Genomic DNA, 27,454 nt, shown 5'->3' on the forward strand with positions numbered 1-27,454 from the left:
TGAATGCAATAATTACAGGTAAACCGCTCACACCTTGAGATCACATGAGTACTTTTAACAGCCTACGAGGGGTCGACCGCGACCGCAACCGCCTAACAAAAATATCTTAATTCAAGAAAAGGCATACGACTAAGCCTCCGTCGGAACGGACGCACCATAGACTTCAAAGAAACGGGGGTTAGAGTCGTCGAGACTAACAATAAATAGGATTACGTAATTAGTGGTAACTGGCGGGCGGCGTGCGCAACGCACTCGGTGCGCGCGGCCGACGCGCCTCGACCCCCGCTAACGTACCGAACACTCCCTTACACGTAATTATATAGAAAACCTATTCTTTAGACTACCTTTAACTGTATTACATAAAATTTACCCAATGCTGTTGACAATTTACACAGCACCTTACAGTTTTGTACTTTCAAATCGATTAAAATATTTTTGACAGACGCATAAACGAGTAATATAATTTTTTAACAAATAATCTGAGAAAAAAATCAACAAGTAACATCATATTATAATATATATTATATATATATATGTATATATAGTTCTCTCTTAACAATTTCACCGAGGAAAATAATATTATGAATCTTAAAGCATAAGAATGATTATACAAGACTTTTTTGTACATTGTTTCGAATATAGCATGACTTCTAGAGATTATACTTGTTTTACAATAGTACGTGGAACCACTCCGGTGATGGTGATAACTATGTTTTTAACATAAGTACTATTCTTCGCGAGCGGCGGACTCGAGCGTCGAGAGTCCGCCGCGAGTCTTTCCTCTACGTAACGTTTAAGTAGGTGGGATTCATTTCGTACTCTATCGCCTTCGCCCTCCGCCTGGGAACAGCCAAAACGATAATGGAGCGCCGTCGACAGTCCACCGGCCGGGTTCACATCACGCAGGTATAAAACGGACTCGATTATCATTTTAAGCAGTGTTCTACACGCATTATTATCGAAGGTCACTCGCGCTCCGGCCCCGCCACGCCCCGGCCTCGGCCGCTCTCCTCACCGTCTGAGTCTCTTTTAATGTCACTTTCAACGGCAGGCGGGGTGCGGCTGCTTTCACTGGGCGCCTCCGAGAGGGGAGGGTCGGTCACGGCGGGAGGGGCTGTTCGCTCAGCGACACCCGCCTCCCACCGTCGGATGGCGTCCGCTTGCTCTGCAATAATCCTCTCCTTCTCCTCGAGGAGCTCCGCTTGGCGGGCTATGACGGCCTCCTTCTCCTTGAGAAGCAGGATCTGACGCGCGATGATCTCGCTCTTCTCCTTGGCGACCTCCGCCTCGCGGACGATGGCGGCTTCCTTGGCCCGCAGCCGCTCCGCCTGCTCCTCTACAATGCGGTCTCTCTCCCTGACGCTCTCCGTCTTCTCGCACGCCAGATTGTCCCTGTCTCTGAGGCTGTCGGCCTGCCGAGCGACGACCGGATCTCTGTCTTTGGAGGCGTGAGACTTCCGCGAATGGGGTGGCGCGTCCCTGTCAGCGGGAGGGAGGGAGGCGCAGCCGTCCCGGGCAGATTCCTTGATGTCCTCCTCATCGGTGTCGGTGGACAACTCGCACTCTGGAGGGGGCGCGGCGGCAGTGGGCGGGTCGCCCCCCGGTGGGGGAGACGTAGACGAAGTAATCTCGTCGGAGCTGGGGGGCGTCGGCGGGTGCGGCGGCTTGAGCGCCACATTGGGCTGGAAGGTCCTCTCGAAGCGCGCCGTGTCGTCGAGCCGGATCACCTTCTCAGGGTGCTGCAGCAGGGGCGGCTCGTGCGACAGGAAGGGCCGTTTGTTGGGCCACGGTCGGAACGCCGACAACACCCGGCACTGATCGTAGAACGCCGCCTGGATTTGTATGTACGGATCGATGGCATACATGTAGGCGCACAAGTCTTGCATTTTCGGTTTCTTCAATGGCACGTCTGATGGCTCCGATTTGCACGTCGGCTCCGTCACCTGAAAAGTGAAAAATAAAGTTGAATACAAAATACTTTTAACAATAAAATAGACAACCCTTAAATGTGAGTAAATTTTAAATTGCCTAGAATAATACTCCACTAATTAAAAAAAAAAAAAACATTTTTTTATGTTATAACATAATTATGTTTATGTATATATATTTATTTATATCATGAAACTACAATTTCATGCAATAATATTATTTTGTAGCTGCAACAGCAAGGTCGGTGGAGAATACTTCTTTACTCATAAATTATTTCTGATGAATCTCCATGATCTAGTTCTAACAAAGGCGCAGAATATGTAAAGAGAAATTAATAGTCAAATGCAGTCATTAACTAGTCTATTCCCAAATAATAAGAGATTTATTATCATTAGGGCCCGGATTTGTATGCAACAAAAAACATGGTTATATGCATGCACGTATGCACTTAAAATCAATAAAATATGCACTAAAACCGAAGAAATATGCAGTTAAAAATTGACATTTTTTGTGGGAAAAAATTGTAAATACCCACTTTACCCAATATTACTGACAAAAACTAGTTTATAATTTTTCAACATAATACGATATCAGAACAAAAAACACAAACAAAGAATATAAAGTTAATCAATTACAATTTTCAAAATAGTTTTTTCACAAGTAACTACAAATAATTGAATAATAAATGCAATGTAAACCAAACATAACTTAAAAAACAAAAACGACACACTTAACTATTCCTAAATACTATTTTCTGTTTTTTGCCAGAAAAAAAATTACATTATTTTTTTCAATATTATGCTGACATTAAATTTTTCCTCATAGGTATCTGTCAGTATTTTGTTTATATGCGGAAAACTACCTCTTAACGTCCACTTTGGCAAACTTTAAATAATAGCGCCCGAGTTGACTTCACTTTTTCCACTGATAAATCCACAGCTCGGAGATGGCATTAAAAATGCAAGTGCATCTAAACTATCTTCCTTCCTAACTTAGTTATATTTCGATAAAATACTTAAAAAAACTAAAATTATACATACAAAAGCTCTAAAATATGCATTTATTTATGAAATATGCACTAATGTCTCAAATATGCTCTAACGTCTCAAATATGCATTTATATGCACAATAAAATTTTATTTTTGGATTCTGTGTCTTTCAAAACAGATTTCTGTGCAACTCTCATAGCTGTGCATACACCCTAACAAAACATGCACTAGCATATAAATCCGGGCCCTAATTATCATGCACAATTTGACTTATCTGTGATATTTCAAACCAGTTGAAGAATCAAAAAGAACTTTCTCTACATCAAGAGTCAAGACTGATCTGCACTAAAATTGGATCCAGTACAAATGATGGAAGCCTCAAATATGATGTTTCTTAAAGGGATACTCCAATTCCACTTCGGAAAAACAATTACATAATATATAAATAAATACCTAGACAAATACATAAACAGCGGAAAAGATTATCGCTGACATTCGATGATGATTTAATGAATATGGCACAGAAAAAAGAGTTTGTTATGCCCTATAGGACCTATAGTCTGCCACTCAGACTCAGATTATATCAATTTAAATGTCATGTCAGCTTCGAAATAAATATAATTGATAACAATGATAACACACAGAGGTACTAGACTAAAAAAAACCTGTAGAAAGTAATCTAGTTGGTTTGGTAATGTGTCATGTCATTAATGTGTATGTTTATCGTTTACAGAAAGGTTCAAAAACATTCGCATTTCACTGCATTTTTATGAAAATAGAATTTGTAAATATGCCCCTTCTTGTGCTTGCCAACGTGGATTTTTAAATCATATAAAATACAGTATTGAAATAATTTCACATGCGAGCCGCACTTTCCGTTAAATTGTCCATCATTTGCAAACAATTTCAGATTTGCAGACAATTTGGGCTGCAAAAAAATAGACGTTTGGGCCCATACGCCCCAAGAGCCGCTGATTTCCTACCACTGGCTTCGATTAAAATATGTATATTATTTATTTACACACACATGATAATAACGCTCTTATGTATGAATAATGCCGATATTGACATAAAGTATAGCAAATGTACTTTAATCCAAAATGTCAATAAAATTACGTCTTTATGTATAATACGATACATTACCATTATACAATATGAACAAGTATGTAAACATTCTCTGTAAAAACATTATGAGTCGAAAAGGCTTTTTTCATTATAAAAATAAGTTATTTTATATTGTACAGTGTACACGATACTTACTAAGCTAGACTGCTTATCATTATAATTATTATAATTGAGGGCAATCTGCTGAGTGCAGAGATATTATCTGACCCAACGAATTATAATATGGTATGTTTATGAAATCAGCCAGTAAAACAATAAGGCTTATCAAAGAAGTCTGGAATAAAATAATATTATTGTTGGCAAGCCAAGCCACGAAAAACATTTTAAACACAAAAATTAATGTATATTATATTATGTACTTATTAGTATTTATAATGTTTTCGTATGCCAAATAATCGAACATACATGGTAAATAAAAATAGTATTTTTTGCTGTAATTCTGCGCTGCAGAGTGAAGATTGTCTCTAAATTGAATAATAAAACCTTCCAATGGCCCTCCCTCCTCCCGACAATACCGCATACAACTCACGCCGAAGGACATACTTAGGTACGACTCTTTCAAATCGGTCTTCATCCAAGATACAAAAACGATTATTTTTAGATCCACACACATCTTGGATACCAATATAACATGTCTGGAATTCGCTGACAGAAATATATCTGATTTTAGTATGAATATCTTCCTAGCGGGCAATGACCCGGCCATTCCATTCAGAGATAGGTATTTCGTTTACAAATCACAATATTTTGATGCAAATAATGGATGGGATTAATTATACATTTTTCTTTCTGGCAAGTGTGCACGCATGCCAGACAAACAATACAGAATTAAACTGCATTTCTCTGTTGAAAGAATTTCAGTACTGTTCCCATTCAGTACGTATAATCGAGTTTTCCATCTTAAAAGAGTTCATAAATTAAAAAACATTGAAATCTAAACATTATTTTAATATGAAGGTATGTACATTGTATAACTAATAATAGTTACCTACTTCGGAAAGTAAAAAATAGGATTTGATTCTAATAGGAAATTTACCATTTCGCCAGAGGTACCATGGGTCTTTGGTTAGGCATGTGCATGTATGTGCGTAATGTAGATTTTTCACACAACGAATTGCATTGCAATAACAATATAGCAAAAATCGTTTCTAAAAACCGCGTAAAAGTACTTCGACTTCCATCTGCAAGATTTTTTAAATAGAACTGAACTCTATGACACATGAACAAATCTAAATCGTTGCGCTACTTATATTAATTTGGCTCTTCTAATGTCAAAAGTTTGCCGAACCCGAGGTAAAATTTTCGGGAATGGAAATTCTGGCATGGATTGCAATCCCTGGTATCTACCAAAAAAGTTCATATGCATACCAAAATTGATACGGCGACCCTACCTCATTCCCCGAAAGAGTGGTTTTTTTACATTTTATTGATTTCATGATTTTCAAAATAAAGGACAAAACTGGGAGAATAAAATAAATGGGATAATCGCCGTAACCAATGTTGAAAAACGTTATATAATTAATTATACTCGTAGTATAATATACTATAACTTTGATACACGTCATGTATATGTACTATGAGTTGTCATCCAGAAATCTTGTCTCGAGAAATAATCAGATAATGTGAATCTCGAATCTCGCGTTATTAATTATTTACCGAAATTTAAAATGAAATCATCAATGAGATTGTCGAGAATTTGACTACGCCAATCTGCCAACTGTTTGAATGAATTGAACTTCTAAAAATCGGCGATAAAAAAATATAGGCGTAAGAAAAAATTTAAAGTCCTCGAATTTGATTCTGCGTGGAATTTTATTTCTTAAAATTCCCTGGTGAAAGTTTTTGGCCGATAGACCCTAAAAAGGGTCTCCACTTTGATCCTGAATGGCAATATCTAAAAATTTCCCACTGAAAAAATATTTGGCCGAAAAACCAAGAAATGTTAATAAATAAGGCAAGCGAAGGTAATTTGATTGTAATGTTGATTTCTTGAGAAATCAATAAACTAATCGCGAATTCTCGAGACGACAAATATTCTTGATTTCGAGAATTATCTCGAGAAATACACAAAATCGAGAAATCACAAGCTACAAAATACCTAGCATCTACTCACATAATACCTAGCATCTACTCACATAGTGCCCAGCATGCTATATTTTATTAAAAATACATTACATACCTACCTACATAATATTCGTTGGGAACTATAACTTCGAAAATTGGAATAGACAAACGGGAATTGATATTCGTGACGCGTATAAAAATGTAGTGGTCCAATGAGGTAGTTTTTTCACCGAAAAAAAATTCCTATCTAATCACATAATACCTAGCATCTACTCACATAGTGCCCGGCATGCTATATTTTATTAAAAATACATTACATACCTACCTACATAATATTCGTTGGGAACTATAACTTCGAAAATTGGAATAGACAAACGGGAATTGATATTCGTGACGCGTATAAAAATGTAGTGGTCCAATGAGGTAGTTTTTTCACCGAAAAAAAATCCTATCTACTCACATAATACCTAGCATCTACTCACATAGTGCCCAGCATGCTATATTTTATTAAAAATACATTACATACCTACCTACATAATATTCGTTGGGAACTATAACTTCGAAAATTGGAATAGACAAACGGGAATTGATATTCGTGACGCGTATAAAAATGTAGTGGTCCAATGAGGTAGTTTTTTCACCGAAAAAAAATCCTGTGATAACGTGCCGCGCGCCAAGAGGAAAAAATTGGGAAAACTTAAAAAATAGCTCTCGGTCTCGTGTATGGAGGGAAAATTGGGAGAGAAACGTTTCAAAATCAAATCGACGCATGCTACGCTACATCTACTTGCGCATTTTTCTGTAAAATGTAGATAGGTACTATAATTTTATTCTACACCGTACATTTATTCTGCAAGACTTTGACGGAAGATTTATAAATCATTCACACGAAAATTCAAGGCTCATAGATGATTTATCTAAAAAGTGGCTTTACTGAAATATGTACATACGTACACAGATAACAATAGTTAAATGAGATTAGATACTCACTATAACCTATAACAGAGGTGGCGAACCTATGGCACGGCGAGATGATTTTTCATGGTAGTAATAATGAATGACAGATCGCATTGTATAAAAAATAGCGGGCACATACTTTTCAAGAAGAAGCATTACGAGTAATGTAAATATATAATTGCATAGGTCGATCCTTAGGTTTTATACGTCACATAATATAATAATATCGTACCAACCTCATCAGGCGGCGGGGGAAGCCGCGCCGCAAACTTTGCAAAAAAAAAAACAAAGCCGATTTTGATCGATTTAAAATGGTTGAGGCCACTATAGCGAGAGAATTCCTAATCTGATAGGAGCAATTCTGTCAATTTGTGCATAACGAACCGAACTAAGTAATACAGTAACAAACAATTTCAGTTCTACCCACAAAAATGGCTGTACCAAATAAGAAACCAAAACTTGGTGGAGCTAGTAGTAGTAATTCTGGCAGACAGTTTCAAAATTGGTGAAGCGAAACGTATGGCGTAATTATTGGAAAAAGTGATAAGAGTTACACGTATGCTATGTTCTGTGAGTGGTATCTAGAACATCGTCACTTTTAAATAGAAGTCTTAAAAACTATTTTTTCCCATGACTGGCCGGCACGTCAGACAGTTGAAAAATAATATTTGGGAAATTTTGGCAAGCGTACGTAAAAAGGTTTGCCAATCCTGACCTATAACATTTAATACTTATTAATATTTAAAACTATGTATGCACACTCAAATGTATGCCTCATTCTTCCGGCATACTTTTATTACGCGTGCAGTGATGGATGATAATAATTACTAATAATATGTATAATAATATGCTTCCGACTATTGCGACGTTCCCCCATTGCCATCATTTCAATACAATAACATCGCTTGCGAAAGAAACCCCTTTCGCAAGGATTTCTACTAGGGCAATGAATGCTTTGAGTGCGCTCGTTGGAAGCCTGACCCCATTCCGGAGTTATTGTACTAACTTTACTGTGCTTTACATGGGGTCGCGACTGCCCCTCATGCCATTGAAAAGCACAGGATGGTAATCAACAACGCCACGCCGCTCAACATTAATAGATAGGTTCATACATAGTATTTTAATAATGTAAAATAAACTAGAAAGGCACCCATCAGCGTAACGTGCGGTCCATAAAATGCTAGAGTGTAGATGCTCTGTATCCACAGATATTTATTATGTAGGTATATATTGTGCAATGGTATATACATACCTATAATAAATTTTACTTAACTTTACTTCTTATGCAATATGTATAATATATAATATAAGTAGTTATTTATCAAAGTTATCGGGCTGCAGTACTGCACACCATACTACTCCACAGGTTACCCGCCAAGATTTAGTCAAATTAATAAAACCCTACCCGTGGTCGCTAAACCGTGGCGCATTGGATGATTATTAGTGGCGCATTGCATCTTTACGCCTACTTATTCTTTTGAAGTAGGCGCCATAACTGAATCCATCTTCATTTATTTTCAACACCTGAGTGCTGATTAAAAGCAAAACAAGGTCGCGAAAAACTGATTCAAATTGAAGAATTCTCTGCTGCTCTCAGTAACAAATTTAACACCAAGCATTGAAAGACTAGCGAAATCCAAACGCTCCAAACTCAGTGCTCCATCCCGCTCAGAGCTATCTCTCTCTCTCTCATCACATCCAACAACTGTGGCCCAGAGTTATATTCACCAAACGACTCTCCGGCAGCTGTAGCACCATCAGCGGGTCCCACGACAGCGATCACCCTCTCGTCAAAGAGATCACGTTTGATGATCATGAGTGCAAGAACAAATGAAGATTTTATAAAAACTGTTCATTCATCAAACGGCTGCTAATTTGGGGCCCTTGGACCATAGTAATTTAGCCCTAGTAGGGTAAAGTCAGCTGAGAGACTGGCCATGGTATCGAAGATAAATAAATGGTAGTAGGGGAAGAAGACCCGTACCTTGCAACAATGTATCTACATTCCTCAAATCTCGCATTCCCCGACCGCTCGCATTGATTATCAATTAGTTTCCAATCAGAATACATTTTTCTTTTTCCATCTTCACAACTCTTTCCTCGTTAAGTGCAACTAATTGCATTTGAATACTTTTTGACATTGGCATTCAGAGGATTTATAACAAAGGCTAGGATCGCGTCACTATTCCAGAAACCTTCACAGAAAACATTTTCTCAAGCTTAAAATAGCTATCCTAAAATGAAAACATTGTTTTCTTATCGGTGTTTGGTAAACATAATTTCTTGTTAATTTTATTTTAACATGCAATACTTTTGAAAAATCGCGCGTCCATCGAGTCTTAATTTGCCGACCGCTGCACTAGACTAATAATTGGTCTACTTTACTGTGTAACCGTAACCGAAGGGTGAGTAAACACCTAACATAACAATAATTTATTTTTATCAAAATTTATATGTACCTACTCCTATTTGAAACCACACACGATATTAAATATGCGTAATAATTAATGATAATTTATATCATATCAATTGTCCTTCTGTGTTGACTGCTGTTTCAGGAAGTGTTATTTCGAGCAGATAATATCGCTCAGCTGAGTATTTAAGTAAAACTGAAAATAATATAATTGATTAATTATCTAGAATCTTATGTACCTAGGTTCTAGGTATAGGTATACAGTCGAGTAATGAATGTTCATGAAAATTAATACGTTACGAAAGCTATAGACAGATTTAGTTTAAATTATTGAAAACCAAAATCACACAACCATACCGATATTTATAGGTGTAAACAGTTAGTGGTGATATTCAACAAGGGACCTACAAAGTCAACTGCACTAAATGAATAACTATCATGGTGTAGGGGAGAGAATTTGTTTTGGTAAATCTAGATTTACCATAATGGAGCTGAATAACCAATGCCCCCCAAATTGGCAGGTGCCCCAGAACCTGATACTTTTACATTAATTACCATGGGTTTTTTTCCAGGTGGACGCGAATAAAAGCATCGCACCTTTGATCAACATCGATTATGGTCAAATTCCCCAATTATCAATTGGTATTGTCTGTCAGGGCGAAATAATTATTCTTGAATAGAATATTCATATACTGTGGAATAAGCACAAATAAACTGCAACAGAACATTTTAAAAAGTTTTTATTTCTGTCATTCTAAAAAGAGTAAACAGTGAATTAGTAATAAATAATATTTTGAGAAGTAGTTTTAGGAGTATCATTTTAGATGTCTTTAATTACTCGCTTTTTAATGTTGTTGGGCTCCCGATCTCCATTAGTCCGATGGATGAATGCCCAGACGAAAAATAGAAAGGTAATGTATAACAATTTATATTAATTGGTACCTATATTCATATTGAATTAATAACTAGTCTGTGGTGCAATACAAAGATATCGATTCTTCCAGGTGCAACCTTCCGTAATACCCTATATATCGCTAGAGTAAGTTCCAGTTTGACATAAGTGCCACTTTTGTACTAATGCAAAAGGGTGTAAGGTACGTACCTAATATCTTAGCAGGGTTTATATAAAAATTAATGGCCCTTTTTTCTTTGACATAATGCCCTTGTGGAAATGGAACTCACAATGTGCTCTCATAGAAGCTATTGAATATAATTTCTTAACCTCTGGGTCCCCTTAGCATATAGAGTGGATCGCGCAACGTTTTCGAAAGTAACAATAAATTTAAGATAATAAATAGCGTACTGGGTACTTAGGTATATAAGTAAATATTATAATTATAGTTTTGTAAGGGTTAAAAAAGGGGGGTTTAAACCTCTTAACATGGACTCTGGGCGGATTCTGTATTCGTAAGTGTCGCAATCATCACACAATAACAACTAGGTATACGCTAATAATTTGGTTCACGACTCAAATAGAGGAACGCCAAACACACCAACCAATACTGGCATCTTTCCAGTTCATACTGCATACCATAATGTACCCACGGGTGATGATAGGTACGAATCTTTAGAGTATTTTCAGTATAATTCCTACTTGCGTCATATAATACTATTATGGTAGCATATATTTTACGGATTGACAAATTCTTTATTAATATAGTCTTGATAAATGACAGAAAACTTATCGATTCAAGATTAACAAATAAGTAGGTACATATGTTGATGCAAAAAATTTACTACCAAATTCATCTAATTACTGAACATTGTTCAATTACAGAAATTAAGCGTAGTATTCTAAGTTTCTTCTAAATTCAAACTATTAAATAATTATTAATAAGCATACAAATAGTAAGTCAATATTTATTTAGATGACAATTCAAACAGATGAAAAAGGTGACAAAAACAAGTACGCGTTATCTAATCTCAGTCTGAAGGTTGTAAAAACATTTTTTAAAACTGATAAGAATTAATTTTTCACTATTATCTCCTTGCTTATAATTAATTTACTTACGTAAAATTAAATGCTGATATACCTACGTCCCCCAATAATTTCACAAAAGTACCGAATTGTTCTTTTTAATGTAGACTCCGTAAAAAAATATCCTTAAAATATTGTATTGTTTCCATTAATAAAGCAATATTATATACTACCGAACTCACTAATAACCAAGGTGTGTTTAGTGTTGTGTCAAGTGAACAAATGTTTTTTTTAGTTAGCAATGCCGCCCAACAGATACCTACATCCTACATAATAAGTACAAAACTGAAATGTACCTATTAATGAGTTGACTCAATATTCTATTATTTCTCCGTGAAAAAAGACAATAGAAATTGTAATGGGAAATGTTCAAATTATAGAAAACTAACCTACAAATAGTATCAATATTTCAATAAATTGAATATACAAAAAGGAAGAGCTCATAAAATATAGCAAAATTACGTAGGTATGTACCTACATCTCAAAATTGCATATTTTGCACTAATCATAAATTTAGAACTTTGGTAAGTACCTACATATTTCATTTGAAAATTGGATGGAAAAACGAACGAAATCCATTGTTCCTTTATTGCAGCGGTATCCAAACGGTGGGGTTCGACATTTATTTCGAAATTGGTACCTTCTATATTTTTGAAAAACGGAAGAATAATTAATAATACTGGAAAAAATGACACGGAAAAAGATCTTATTGAACAAGGATTTGTCAATCTCATGAAAAATTAGATGGAACCAAATCGGTAATAGTACCTACACTACCTACATACCTAAATTCTGAAATTTATGACATGACTTAATAAAATTTACGACATTCATAATAATTGTATCATGCACATAAATGCATAACTGTCACCAATTACAAATTATCGTATTTTTTCATTGAGTAGATATAATCCACTGTCACACTATAAACGGAAAATTCGATTGAGATGTGGTGTTGGAGCAACCGACCAAATGACTGTAGAGGACGAATACCTCCATTCTGAAAAAAATAAATGTTAAAGACCTGCTTTCTAAAATGTGTCTGCGAAGTTGTGCAGTTCTTTGACCACGTGGGCAATCATAAATGAAAACAATAATTTAGAAGTGCTCATAGTCAGCGGAAGACAGAGGTCGCTTAGAAGATGGCCCGACCAAGGCTAATAATGCTGCCTTCGCTATACGGACTGGATAGCTCGCAGATACATTGAAACGAAAGGGGAGGGTTATCAACAGCCACTGCTTGTATTAATATAAATCGTTTTCTTCTTAAAACAAATAAATATTATTGCATTTAACTTATACCTACACAAACCTACTCAACACAACACAGCCTAATTTCTCGTTTATCGGTCTTTTGTCTATTGCACTCGGTGTACCTACACACCCTGAATCGGGCCCTCAGGCTAGGATATTTGGCGGGCCCCCTACCTACCGCTAAGATTAAAGGCAGTGTGAAACACTACATTAACATTTTTCAAATTGTGTTTTCGTTCAAATTAAGGGTAAGTATCTACTTATACAGTGAATTATTGGCGATTTTTAATACATCTACTTTAAGGGGGGACATGCTCGTCGAAGGTCAAAATTGAGTTTTTATTGTATTTTCAAACCATGATCCTGGACACTCCTTAAACGTTGTAGATAATCTATTTATATAATTTTGAAGCCTTATTATCCTTTATAGTTATTTTACACATTTGATGACTGCATGAAGTATTTTTGTTACATAAAATAGTATTCTTTTAAACCTCTCGCTCTAATGTTTTAGAATATAGTCATATTTCGGTACAGAACTGTGCAGTGGTGTTAAGATTTTTTACATTTATTAATTTTTAAACGCATTTATAAAACCATTAGTATAATTTATTACGAGATAATTTTTGTAAAATATTCACGATAAAAAATTATTTTGATAATCTCTGTGATCCCAAATTTGTCAAGAATTAGGCATTTTATTATTCAAAAAATCGGCAAGATTAACACATTTGAAGATGATTCTAAAGATACTTATTATAAGCTATGTCTTTGACCATTCAAGTGTGATAAAAATCTTATGAATAATGATTGCTTTATAATAATTATTGACCTAAAAATAAGGTAGTGTTTTTTTGAAATACGCCATTTCTTTTGTCATTCCCTAGTGGTTAAGCTACAACATACGGCCGTAGCCATAAAATGACAAACTATAATTAAAGTAGGGAGTAAAATTATGTTAACGCGCGTGTTTGAACATGTACCTAACCGAATTTTTTTTTATTTTTTTTTTAAACGGTACATGTTCAAACACGCGCGTCAATATCATTTTACTCCCTACTTCAATTATAGTTTGTCAATTTATGGCTACGGCCGTATGTTGTAGCTTAACCACTGGGGAATGACAAAAGAAATGGCGTATTTCAAAAAAACACTACCTTATTCTTAGGTCAATAATTATTATAAAGCAATCATTATTCATAAGATGTTTATCACACTTGAATGGTCAAAGACATAGCTTATAATAAATATCTTTAGAATCATCTTGAAATGTGTTAATCTTGCCGATTTTTTGAATAATAAAATGCCTAATTCTTGTCAATTTTGGGATCACAGAGATTATCAATATAATTTTTTATCGTGAATATTTTACAAAAATTATCTCGTAATAAATTATGCTAATGGTTTTATAAATGCGTTTAAAAATTAATAAATGTAAAAAATCTTAACACCACTGCACAGTTATGTACCGAAATATGACTATATTCTAAAACATTAGAGCGAGAGGTTTAAAAGAATACTATTTTATGTAACAAAAATACTTTATGCAGTCATCAAATGTTTAAAATAACTATAAAGGATAATAAGGCGTCAAAATTATATAAATAGATTATCTACAACGTTTAAGGAGTGTCCAGGATCATGGTTTGAAAATACAATAAAAACTCAATTTTGACCTTCGACGAGCATGTCCCCCCTTAATAATGGAGCTGTCGAGTATCGACACATAATAATCAGAAAATATATTGAACCATTATATAATTTAAAATGTTCATGGCATGAAGTATAATAGCGCCGCAGGCGATTTTTTTTTACTATTAAAGCTAATTTATGAGGTGTGTTTATCTCACTTATCTGGTCAACCTAACACGCCGGCCCCCCTACAGCCCGGGCCCCCAGGCTAGATCCCTGTCAGCCCTCCCCAGACCCCCCCATGACCTACACCACTCCGGAATTCGGATGGACACCGAGAATTTTTTGACAGTTCCATTAGGGATTGTTTCTAAAAAAAAACCCGACATTAGTGTTTCGAAATTTTTGTGTTAGAAATGAAAATCTAAGAAATTTTTCTAGTGGATAATTACAACACATTTTTTTGTCGTGTTTTTATTTGTCTAAGCCCAAGGTACAGTTTATTGCCTTTCAATTTCAAAGTTTAACATCATTCTGATAATTTTCATGTTTGGGGGGGTGCATAATATTTATTTTCGAGAAAATTATTTGGTACATAACTAGCTTCAAAGAAGTTTTAAACTGTTTGCGGTGTAGAAAAGCACTACAGGCCAGATGTAATTTCTGCAAGCTCTAGATACACACACCTAGATTCTTATTAAAAAATGCAAAATGCTAAGTTGGCAACGCTGATGAGGGTACAGAGAACAATAGGCGCAGTCAAAGCCTCGGTAAAACTATTAATACATAAATATCATGCATACCTAGCTAGGTATAGTGAGGTTGATGCAAAAGTTTTGACATTTTTTAACTGAAATAAAAAAAAATGTTTTTTTTTTTATTAATTTAATCAATAATGTAATTTTATTTCCATCGTTTATTTCAAGATTTAAGAATGTAACGCTCTTAGATCTGTGAATTACTCGTTGAATAAAAAAAGTAGTTTATTAAATTATTAGTGCAAGAACGTTATAAGTAAAATTTGGAGAGATTCTGACACCGGGTATTAATTAAGGTAATATTAAGGTGACGCATCAGTGAAACGCCAAATAATTTTCAGCTGCCATTCAGTGAGAGAATGTCGAGCCAGAAGCACGTCACTTTGCTGCGTGATGGCGACGGGTCAATTAATTCTAAAATCGTGTAAAGATGACTAAAAACGTTACCCATTTACTTTAAAAAGAAAACATGTCAATGAATATATTATTATTGTTACTAATAGAACAATAAACAGAACATAAAATGGACGTATATTGGATTTATATGACAAATAATATTTCGTTTGACAGGCGTCATTTGCACCCGTGACCCGCAATCCGCGCATCGCCTAGCAACGATCTTTTTAGACCGTGCCTCAACTAAGGCCATCCTCCCACGGCGCAACTTATGTCCGTCGGAACTGAAACTAAAATTCCAGCCAGTATCTAGCTAATGTATTTCAATGGCGGCTCGCTGACGGCGAGACTGGAATCTCTCAGCTTCAAAACGGTCGCGAAGAGATGCGACATGCTAGTCGCGAAGTCTCTGAAGTTTCCAGTCACCGTAAAACAGTGGTACCAACATCATTAGATTTCGGTGAAAAATCACATTTTCTTACCAAAATTGGTTAAATGTTAATTGGAAAATCAAAATAACCTTATGTAAACGCTGCAGCGCGCGTGTTGTTAGTTTTTGTACAACACGGTTGATAGTTAAGTTTGACAGTTTGAGGTTATGTGATTATTATTTCAACTGGGTTTCAGTGGCGCCGTGTGCGAAGCATCACATTGGTCAGTTTATGAGTTCCTTCATAAACCAGTTCCATCAGATTTCAGTTGCGCCGTGGGAGGATGGCCTAATGCATGGCCTTAATATCTACTTTAAAATACAAAAGCAGACTACAAAAAAAATGCAATTTAGAAAGCGTTTCAGAGAGTACTGTAAAAAAAACCAACTAATTTCGTCGCAATTATATAGGACGCGCTTAGCTTAGTTGGTAGAGGACATGGGAGCGAAACCTGGACACGCGGGTTCGAATCCGCTGGACGTCGTATTTTTTTTATTTTTTTTCCTAGTGGTTATATATTTCTTCAAGTTGTTTTCAAAATATATACCTATGCATAATTATATATTATAGGTACTCCACTATACCAAATTATTCATTTATGTTTCTGTTTCTATAATCCGATGTGGTGTGGGCCAACCTCGTGTGGAGTCGTGTCGACTCGTGAGAAAAAACTACAGGCACTCAAGTTCAATCGTATCCGGAAATTTGTACGTCAACAGTTCCCCGCAGGACACTTATTCGTGCGCCGCAGTACGTGAAACATGAGTTCGTGGAACATTTAATCGACGAGTTCTTCGTTGAACATTTCAATGTGGAGTATATTAATTGTACGTATGTTACAACATGTGGTGAATTTTATGAGATGTCTTTACTAGGTTAGGTTTTAAGGTTAATCTAATTGGAACAGTACTATTTGCAAACTATCGCCGCATTTTGTAAGATACGTACAAAAATGTATTCCACGGTGAAATGTTCAACGAATAACTCGGTCATTTGATAAAATGTTATACGAACTCATGTTTCACGTACTGCGGCGCACGAATAAGTGTCCCACGATGAACTGCATACGTACAACTTACATATTGTAACTAAGTGCAATCCGTCAGCAGGTTGATGCTTTGGCACCGAACATTGAAACATATGTGCGTACGTCGGCGCAAAGGGTTAAAGACGAATTGATTAAAAAAATTGTTTGTTATTTAATAATATGATAATTAATTGATAAATAATAATTAATGACATTAGTGACTTTATGAGGTCGTATGACTTATTCGTATCCTGAACAAAATATAGTTCAATGCGTAAGCGATGTGTCTAATATGCCGCTACAAGCTTCAGCATAACATGATAAGCGAACCCACTGATAATAATGAATAACGATGATAAATACAAATAAATTGATAAAATACTCGTACATGGCTGCGTTTGCATTCAATGTAGGTACTTAGATAGCAATATCTAACTGTGTAAAATATAAGTTCAATACATAGGTACCGTACTGGGTATGTCAATTAAATGCATGCAGTTTCCGACTGCGTCTCACTTATTATTTGGACGCAGTGTTGCCATCTTTCAGTCGCCGAATTGTACGCGGTCCAAGAAATTAAGTACGTAAGTATAGTATTTCGGAAAAACTTGTGGTACGCGTTGTTACGTCCTGTTGGAAACGTATAAGAATTTGAGAAATCAGGGCTCTATGTTATTTAGTAGGTACTCTCGACCAAAAATTATGCATACCGGAGAATTCAAAGAAATTCCGTTAAAACAAAGTCAGGGGCTTTATTGCCTCTCGACTCTGGAGTAATTTTTTTCTCAAGTTACCAATTTTTTTTCTACGTATTACGAAATTATAGTACTTTGCACCAATTTATAAGATCTAAATGAAGAAATTCAAGTATTTTTAGCGTATTATTTAAAGTCGAAATTAAATCAAAGATAAAAATACATTTTTCCGATATTCAAAATTATAATATTTTGGGCGTAGGTAATATACCTTTTTATATCGTACATAGTACGTGGACCAAAATTGTAGTACAAATACTATAATTAGTACAGTTGGCAACACTGGACGGCGTTACATCTGAACTTTTTTACTTGCGTTTCCTTCCTCCACCTGCCACACGGCATTACAAGACGCCCAATACCAATAGTGCTCGTAAACCTACATAATACAGATACGGCAAAACAAATCTTTAGACAAACCCGGATACTAGGACTAATGGTTAACAGCGAATACCCTAAAAGACGAAGCGCCGAGGGACAATGCCGCCGATGCCTAAAATACGGCCACCCCTCATCGAACTGTCACGGTACGCCTAAGTGCAACCGATGCAGGGGCTTCCCACCTCACATCGCTATGCGCAAACACAAGACAAACCCAGGAGAGAACACCAACCGATCAACCAGCCCACTGATCACCATACTGACCATCAACAACAACACAACAGGCCTGAAATAACAAGAACCACAGATCTTCCCAATACAGCATCACCGGAGCCCAGACACGCAACCACCACCGATATATCCGAAATCATCAAACTAAAGGACGAGATGAAGACCTACCTCGAAGGCCTCCTTGATGAGATCAAAGATACCTGTTGTAAAGCCAAGGACCTCAAAACCACACTCAAGCAAATGGAGGATATCGAAGATAGGATCCTCTCTCACAACTCCAGACAGACAAACCTCTCAAATGAATATGACCAAAACTATGAGCAAGACCTCTCCTACCAAGAATACGTACACGATCCACCTCAAAATAACCATGACAACTAAACGACACGTCTCCCTACAAGATACCTCAACAGAAATCAGCAACCAGCACAACTGCTAAAATACCAGCATCCGGAAATCTCAACGTGCAGCGATACAAAAGAAACGAAGCAATCAACCCGTCGGCGGCAAGGGACACATCGACAAAGAATAGCGTCGCACCCCATCACCAGCATCGCATCACACATCATCAAAGTTATCTTTTTAAAATTGGTTCGGACCAGTCGGATTTATCCCCCAGAAACCGAATTAAATGTAAACTCATACAAAACTCACCTACTACAAATAAAGAGGATAAGGGTCAAGAACCCAGGTGCTCATCCAAGAGTATTACCAAACGTAAACGTAACCACCTGCCACGTATTGTAACGCTTAATGACAATACCGATTGTATGAGGATTCCACACACGAAATGTGGGCATATACCGTGGTGCAGCGAACGTCATGCACGCCTTCTATGTTGTGCTGATTGTGCACTAGTTTGCGTGATTGAGAAGAGACCGAAAGACACCGTAAATTTCCGCATTGCTTTACCCATTACTGTGTGCCAAGTTGAACCACAAGAGACATTTGAGATAATATGACAGAGGACGAATGTTTCGGCAATGCAAAAGATAAACGTGAATGACCGGCTCCATAACATGTCTTCAAAAAGTCTTGTAGTTCTTTGGCCACACAGCCAGAACGGAAACCCATAAATTGGGACGGCTCATAGCCAAGGAAAAATTCGATGAATGGGGAGATCCCCACACACGATGATCCGAACCAAGTGAAGCTTGATCGCTTGAATCAGTATCGCATAATACGGCCAATTTATCATATTGAAAATTTGTAAATAAATAATCTGTGGAACCAAAGTACATTAGGTACTTATTAGGTATATTATTTTCATGTTCACAAACTTCTAACACCAGCAATCGATAATCTATTCGCGCGCGAAAATCCGTGATTCCCTAGATAATAATATAATACCTATATCGTTCCCCGATTGTAACTTGTAAATGAAAAGGGTAAGAACTTTAATCAGTCATCAAAAATGTGTTTAGTTTACATCTTTCTTCAGGCATTGTCATTGCCATAGTTTGACACATCGGGTACTTGCCACCCGATAATTCTAGATTGTCACTTAAGACTCAGCTGAACAGGAACAAGGTCATTCATAGTTTAGTCAGAAATAAACCTCAGCGTTGAAAGGACGTCATTTTAATTCAGTCTAACCTCAAAAACCTCTAACCATCGGGGATTTATTTTAAGAAACGCAATAATTATTAATTACAATTCTCGGTCGAACGAATATCATTATTATTATTCCCTTCAAACATAACATGTATGCGACGTAACCTGAAGCCCGCCGAACGAATACAGGGCTGTCAAAAAATTTAAAGTTAAAAATAGTTTACTGTACAGATGGAATAATTACATACTTCCAAGCGTCAAACGGCATACAACATTCATCTAAAATAATTATGAAAAGACTAGCTGATTATGTTATGTTATTTTTGTATTGTTCTTATTTTTTTGCTTATCAAAATATTTCACACATTATCTGATGATGTGTATTTTGGATATATCGTAATATGTATCTGGTCTCATTAAAATTGCTATTAAGTTGATATAACATAGGAAAATCTGTAAATCATTAAAATGTTAATTTCGTTATAGTTTTTAATTAAACCGGTGCAATTACATATTAGATTTAAACACTGTTGTACTGTGTGACTTTTATAATATCAGATAAAACTGTAGGATGTCAGCAAAAGAGTAAACAAAACCCAGCTCATGGGATAACCGAATGGTAAGCAACTGTATATATTATATTTCCCCGCCAAATTGCACACAATTAAAAACAATTTATCATAAAAACAAGTAAGACGTCTTCGACAGCCCTGGGTGATTGATTCGATAAAGTCGGCAGTTTTTTTTGTCTTGTTCTCTGCGATCGCTAGCTTTGAATAAAAAAAATCTATGGGTGACCATTTTTTATGAGTATAAATTATTTCTTGCATTGGCTTTTATTAATTAATTATTATTGTACCTACCAACTAAAAGTAAAGTTGCGTTACTTGTTTGTAAAAGTGTCAGACTAAATTAATTAAACTAATCGGGTAAGTAATAAAAAGTCATTAATTGAGTTAGCATTTACTTGGTAGAATTCCATTTTAAAAGAAATGAAAATATAATTAATTATATTTTCATTTCTTTTAATAAAAAGTCACTTTCTTTTATAATAAACAGACATCACTATATTAATTTTTTTTTAAATATGCATTAGAATTAAACAATATGTACCCATTTTTTTTTTAAATAGTTATGTAATAGGTCTTACATATTCAAAATAAATACTATTCATTAATAATGTTTTTTGGATAGCACATGAAATAAAGATGTAGGTAGATATGTATTTCAACATCCTCTCGGACAATTTCAGGTTAAAACGTTATTAATATATTATTATTAAGTTTATATCGTGGCTATCCATCATATTGGTTGCAATGTTTTCCACCAAACACCTGATTAACAAATTGAATTTAGTAACATTTACGTATATTAGAAGATATCATTTTTTGGTCACCCCATATTTTATACACTTTGACAGTGTTATGATTTAAATTAAATAAGAGATCATTATTATTACTTTAGACCAAAGCATTGTCGGCGACCTTTGCATATTACCAGTAGAGCAACAATTCCGGACCACATGTAAAAAAATCATATTTTCAATTCTCAAGGGCAATTCAAACCAGGTGTAGAAAGAGGTTGATTGAATTTCAAAGAACCTAAACAAGTGAAATATGTAGGTAGACCCCACAAGGATTTGAAAATGTCAATAAAGAAAATATTATCATTCATGTGATCCGCGCATTCAACATATTATTAATAATTAGGTTCTTGTCGGTTTACAGGAAGCCAGCGGCAAACAAATTTTGAAAATAGCCGATATACTGGATTATTAAATTTGTTACGGAAGGTCATGTATTCATTCTTGAATTCATGAATTTTGCCAAAATCGGTTTCCGGTAAGCATTGTTGGTTGGACCAGGATACCTGGTACCTAGGAATTGGTACCGAAATAACAAAAGGGTTTGGAGATTTCTCAAATTCTCCGTTATTTGTTGTGTGAGAAACAAAAAACGTACCTATACATTTTCAACAGTGATGACAACTTATAAATTTTGCCGAAATACTATAATTTCTTGTACCGCGTAATGAAAGTCGGTAACAAAGAGATGATAACATAACACTGATGTGGGTTCAAGTGAAGAAGAATTTATCAATCCATCACAACGCGACACCGACTTCTGTCACGGCACTTTATTGGATCGACCAACGGGAGTTCGAATTCATAATAAGTACCTACGCAATAATGATAATATAATGGCTCTTGAAAAAATCGTACAAACCTGAGTATTAATATGTATTTGAAAATCGCATAAACGTACTTAGGTACCAATTAAATCTAACTACTTAATTACTTTTAGATAATATTAAGTAATAATTATTAAATTTGTCACTTTTTGTGACACCCAATATATATTATTATAATTAGGTACACGCATGTATGATGGATGAGTATTCTTGACATGTCTGGCGCCGTTCGTTTATAGAATACGATAATAATTAATTTAAAATTTAAATAAGCCAATTTCTTAAAAATACAATACAAATAATTGTATATTGATATCAACTGATGATAATATCACAATATTATGTTATTTGCTTTTACTTCGTCAGAGGCTGCACGCGTGTCAATGAACTTTGAGATCTTCAGCGACGTTTAATCGTATAAATATAAATAATACTATAATGTATCACAGCTGGTGGAAAACTGGCGGTGGTTAGTTACCTGTAGTGATTGATTGTGCAATGATAACGATAAGTGGTGAGATAACAGACTGATAACAGAGATCAAAAATAGCAATTTGCAATCAACATTGGGCACCACGATGACTCCACTCTTCACTAGACTACACCACACACGTCATGTTAATACGCCATAAAATAAAAATAGCAGACTAAATATATTATAATTAATAATATATTCCTATAATACTAATTCCAAGGAATACAAATCAACTTTAATTATAAAAATCAAAATAAACAACGTACGTACAGATAAAAACGTCGTCATATAAATACTCATACCAGGTCATAGGGCATAATGATAATTTAGTACAATCCTAAGTAATAATAATTTTACTTGGAGTCAGAGTTTACGAAGTCTTCTTTGGCATTATTAAAATATCCAATTGCAATTTTACGCCATTGACTTTATTCTATTTATCACCCCGGAGGGCTAGTGGCATGGCGCCATGTCCCTTAACCCGAGACTGGAGGTTCGAAATCAGCGTTTTTTTATAAATTTACTCCATAATGACATACAAAATAGATCGACATGTAAATAGATATGTTCACAAATAATAGTTGTAGGTACCTATATCGTGAAATGAAAACTGGTCAAACTCACTTTTACATTAGCTTTCGCTTATCACAACCCATACCGTACGTAAGTATAGTAGTAACAATTCCCTCTAAACGAATCTTCGTATGTTGTATTTCCAATGTGTGTTTTATCTAGAACAAGAATGGCTAACTACCATTACGCCACTATCCCGCGTGTGACATAACAAGCTTAGCTTCGGAATGAGCGAGGGGTGCAAGACTAGTAAATGCGCTCCCCAAAGACATAGACATTTTGTTTTTGAAGTTTCATTTTATTGTATAACATTGTTTATGTTCGTTATTTTTTTCGTCTCGTGATGGTAATATTTTTTGTTGTATAGAAGATAAAAGTACCTATGTATTTTTATTTAACATTGAATAAAACGATTTTTTTTTTCAATTTAAATCTTATATTATGAAAGTTCCGAATTCCGATTTGTTATGCCCACAATGTTTTGTTTTTTTAAACAAATAAATACTTAAATACTTTCCCTTCAGGATCATATTCAACGGTTCTGAAAGGTTACAATAATCTGTAATTGACCGTTCAAAAGTGAAGTCATATCCGATCTCGACTCAAAGCGTAATGTGGACGATAAGGGAAAAGCGATGATTAGATTTACTCTATCCCCACCCGCCGTGTACCTATATGCTTTATTTAGCCGCGATTTATTCACTGCCGCCTTCCATGACGCCATAAACGTGTCAGAATGAAAAGATTTTTCCTTGTCCCGAAACGAAACTCCACGGGTGCACTTTAGTGCTTAAAGTCAACGCATTGAATTAAGATTGTCTGGAATTACATTTTGTTTTTCGAAGAAGCCAATGCCCTGGGAGTTAATCGCGGCGCACATTTTGAATACCTACCACAATAATCTATCCAGTAGGTAGGTACCTATGTTGTTATTGGAAAAGCCGGTTAAATAATATTACACTGTATGCATTAAATAGGTATAATAATATTATGTATCGTACACTGTGCGATCATACTAAGTACATAAGGATAACCCCATTCCATTGCTATAATAGTATAAAGATTTTCCTAATGAATGTAGTTTTTTTTAAGATAACAGGTACTGTTTGCAGGTTGGCTGATGGAGCAAAGATAAAACTAGAAAAGTACTTCGCACACAATTTTATTATTATAGTCTGATAGATAGTAAGTTTCGGAGTATGCATAAGTATAAAGCGGGTTACATACAGGTTCTTGATAAATATTATGGTAGGTATTCTATACATGTATAATAATTATAATACTAGCTGCCCGGGATAACTCCCTATGGGAGCAAATGTGGTGTGGTGTGAGATTTGCTAATGAAAAATAAAATAGATATACCTAGTGGAAATTCCAAATTTTGGTTTTAACATTACATAAAAGTGGAATAATAATGATATACCTAGGTAGGTATATGTTAAAAAATAATTTGTAAATAAGTTAATAACGTTTAGCTTGCCCACTCTACATGAATTTCTGTTAGATGGCAATTCTTGATATAGGTACACTGGCCAAAAAACTGAACACATTCATCGCATTAAAAATCAATTAATTTAAAAAAAATATTAAATTATTATAAGTATATTAAAACCTTGTTATTATTCCGTCAATTATGTTTTTTTGTATTAATACCTATATTATTTTTAAATGTGTGTATTATTTTATGAAATACGGGGGGCGTAGTAACATGAAGTTTGGAAACCACTGCTAGAGAATTTGCCATATAAACGTAGTTTGTATGCAAGTGACAGAAGGTGGAATAGGTATTCGTTTTTTTGTATCTTCTATAAAATGAGTGAATAGTATAGAAATGACAGTATTTGTGACCATCAATTATTTTTTTAATCATTTGTAAAATGACGTTTTGAATTTGGAATGTTTAAAAGAAACAAATGGTCAAATAAAGAAACATAACATATCGGAAAATACCCTGATATACCTACCTACCTACGAAGTTTCTAATAAGTAGGTACAATACACCTATTCAACTCGAAGATAAATAATAAAATAATTATGTACCTACATATGTATAGGTACATATAATATGGTAGGTTCTTGAAAGTGAAATGTTTCACTGTCACAATTACATTGAAATCCAATGCTAATTCAAATAACTAAATACCTAATTCAAAAAATATTTTCTATTTCGAATAATACACAACAGTTAATAGTTACTTCCATGAGTTAAGAATCTCTAAATTCTAATTAGATTGACTATTCGAGTTATCAGTTATCTATTGATTTTATTGGTGTTTTGTTTACGGTGCAGCTGGAGACCATTTATATTTCTAGGAATGCGAAAAGGAATTTCGAGTCATACCTATTATAATACACCCCGAGATAGGTATTTAATATCGAGTAGTGAGTAATTACTAATTATTAATAATTATGTATGTTGTACTCATGCACATACATACTGTGGCTATGTTAAATCATTAACAACAATGTCGGTTACCGACGAAATAGATACAAAGTTTATTATTGTAAACATAATAACAACAATCTGCCGAGCTAAACTATTTCTTTTAACGAATTCAATGTGCCCATCAATATATTTTTTTTATTAAAATGTAGATGTAGTAAATAGAGAAAATGTAGTAAATAGTAAAATATACAATCAAAATGTGTTGCTTAATTTATGCCCTTTATGGCTTTACGAAATGAATGGCATTGACATTGAAGATAATATCCAAGATTCTTTAGTCTCCCTTCAGTATGTAAACTAGTAAAGTTAAGATAATATTATTTACCTTTCGATCTATTTATTATTTGACATTTCATGAAGCCAGGCGGACATACCTACTGTCATTAAATGTGGCCTTCCGTACAAAACGTTTTGTGTATTTGTATACTGTATGTACCTATATAGCGTGACAATGCTACGCACTATTATGAAATTTTCAGTGGTTATAGGTACGAACTTATAATAAACAAACTAAACCACAACACACGTAGGCCTGAACACAATAGAATGAAATTAATAATAGAATACATTGGGATGAGCAGAATGAAAGAATTCAAGACAAGTACCTGTTTATGTTTGAGGGTAGTCTCGGCAGGTCGAATCTGCGGTCGGTCGTGTTGTTCCTTGAGATCGTCCAGGATCTTAGCCAGTTTCTCGTTGTCGGGCTGGTCTTTCGACACTAACAGATAAGCTCGCCAATTGCTAGAGTCGAAACCCCAGTGACAGGTGCGATTTTCTAGCTCCCTGTGGGCGTGACAGACGAACTTCTGGGGCGAAAAAAGCCCCTGACACTCGAGACATTCGATACACCCGGACTCTTTCTCCGTGTACAGTTCAGGTATACATATTCCTTTACACTTTCCGAAGCACTCGTGGTAAACCTTGAACTGCAGCGTGCCCTTCGAAGGCCTGATGGCGGGGCCGACCGATCGCGGATGCAGCAGAGCGCTGCACAGCCGCTCCGCGTCAGTTTTGGTTATCAACCCGCACGAAGGCGCATTCTTAGGAAGAATACTCGTCACTTTCAACTCGTTCAGCTGCTCGGGAGTGCACCTCGAGCAATATATCTGAAGCTCGTCGCAGATTCGGTTGATTTGGTCGAGGCTGAAGTCTGTGAGAACGCTGGTCAGGATCTGCGGCAAGCAGAGACGCTTTTCTCCGCCGACGACGAAGCACGAGATGGCCTCTCCTTCCAGCAGGGTCTCGCACCGCTCACCTCTGCCCGGGTCGGGCGCCGACAGAATAGGTTGATGCTGAACGGCAAATGGCGGCGCGGGCGACTCTTTCAATTCTATAGGTTTAGACGTGGACAGCGTCAGACCCGGACCCTGCAGGCTCTTGGTGGCACTATGCTGGTATGTCTTTAAAACAGTCTTCAAATGTGGAGTGACTAGCTCCATCATTTTAAAATATTTAATCACGAAGCACGTTCGCGCACCCTACACCATTTTTCTTCACACAAAGTAGACTCGTTTAAACTCGCGTTTTGTCCGATTAACGCCACAACCCGCGGCGATGGCCCCGGTAGCAGCGCCGAGTCATGTTGCCATTTCACTTCCCGTGCATTCTTTTCACAATATTAACACTATTACGCAATAATATCATGGTCCTGCCCTCACTTCTACACTTCAATCAAAACATGTCTGCCAAGCCGTCGCGACGGTGTAGTCTGCAGGCCCGAGCAAACCTGTTCGTTTCGCCGTGTTCACGCCCTGTCGCCTCAGTTTTCGCAAAGCAAAATTACTCAAAATTAAACATTTTTTCCTTTCGCGGAAGATAATAACACTTCTATCATCTGGATTTTCCTATTTTACTATATATTGGATAAAATTTTAAAAGGAGAGGTCACAGCGTAGC

General features: G+C 35.8%; 1 protein-coding gene across 1 annotated transcript; it reads right to left on the reverse strand.

The window, feature by feature from the left end:
- Positions 1-557: 557 nt before the first annotated feature.
- On the reverse strand, positions 558-27,268 carry LOC147068534 (ski oncogene-like). The gene is made up of 2 exons (XM_085952051.1): positions 26,164-27,268; positions 558-1,943 (listed from the first exon to the last, which is right to left on the reverse strand). Exons 1-2 carry the CDS (start codon positions 26,998-27,000, stop codon positions 966-968), a joined length of 1,815 nt encoding a protein of 604 aa, XP_085808177.1. The 5' UTR covers positions 27,001-27,268; the 3' UTR covers positions 558-965.
- Positions 27,269-27,454: the final 186 nt, after the last annotated feature.

The sequence above is a fragment of the Rhyacophila brunnea genome, unplaced genomic scaffold (genome assembly GCF_057557595.1).
Source record: "Rhyacophila brunnea isolate RB1 unplaced genomic scaffold, BYU_Rbru_1.0 scaffold_3, whole genome shotgun sequence".
Classification (NCBI taxonomy): Eukaryota; Metazoa; Arthropoda; class Insecta; order Trichoptera; family Rhyacophilidae; genus Rhyacophila; species Rhyacophila brunnea.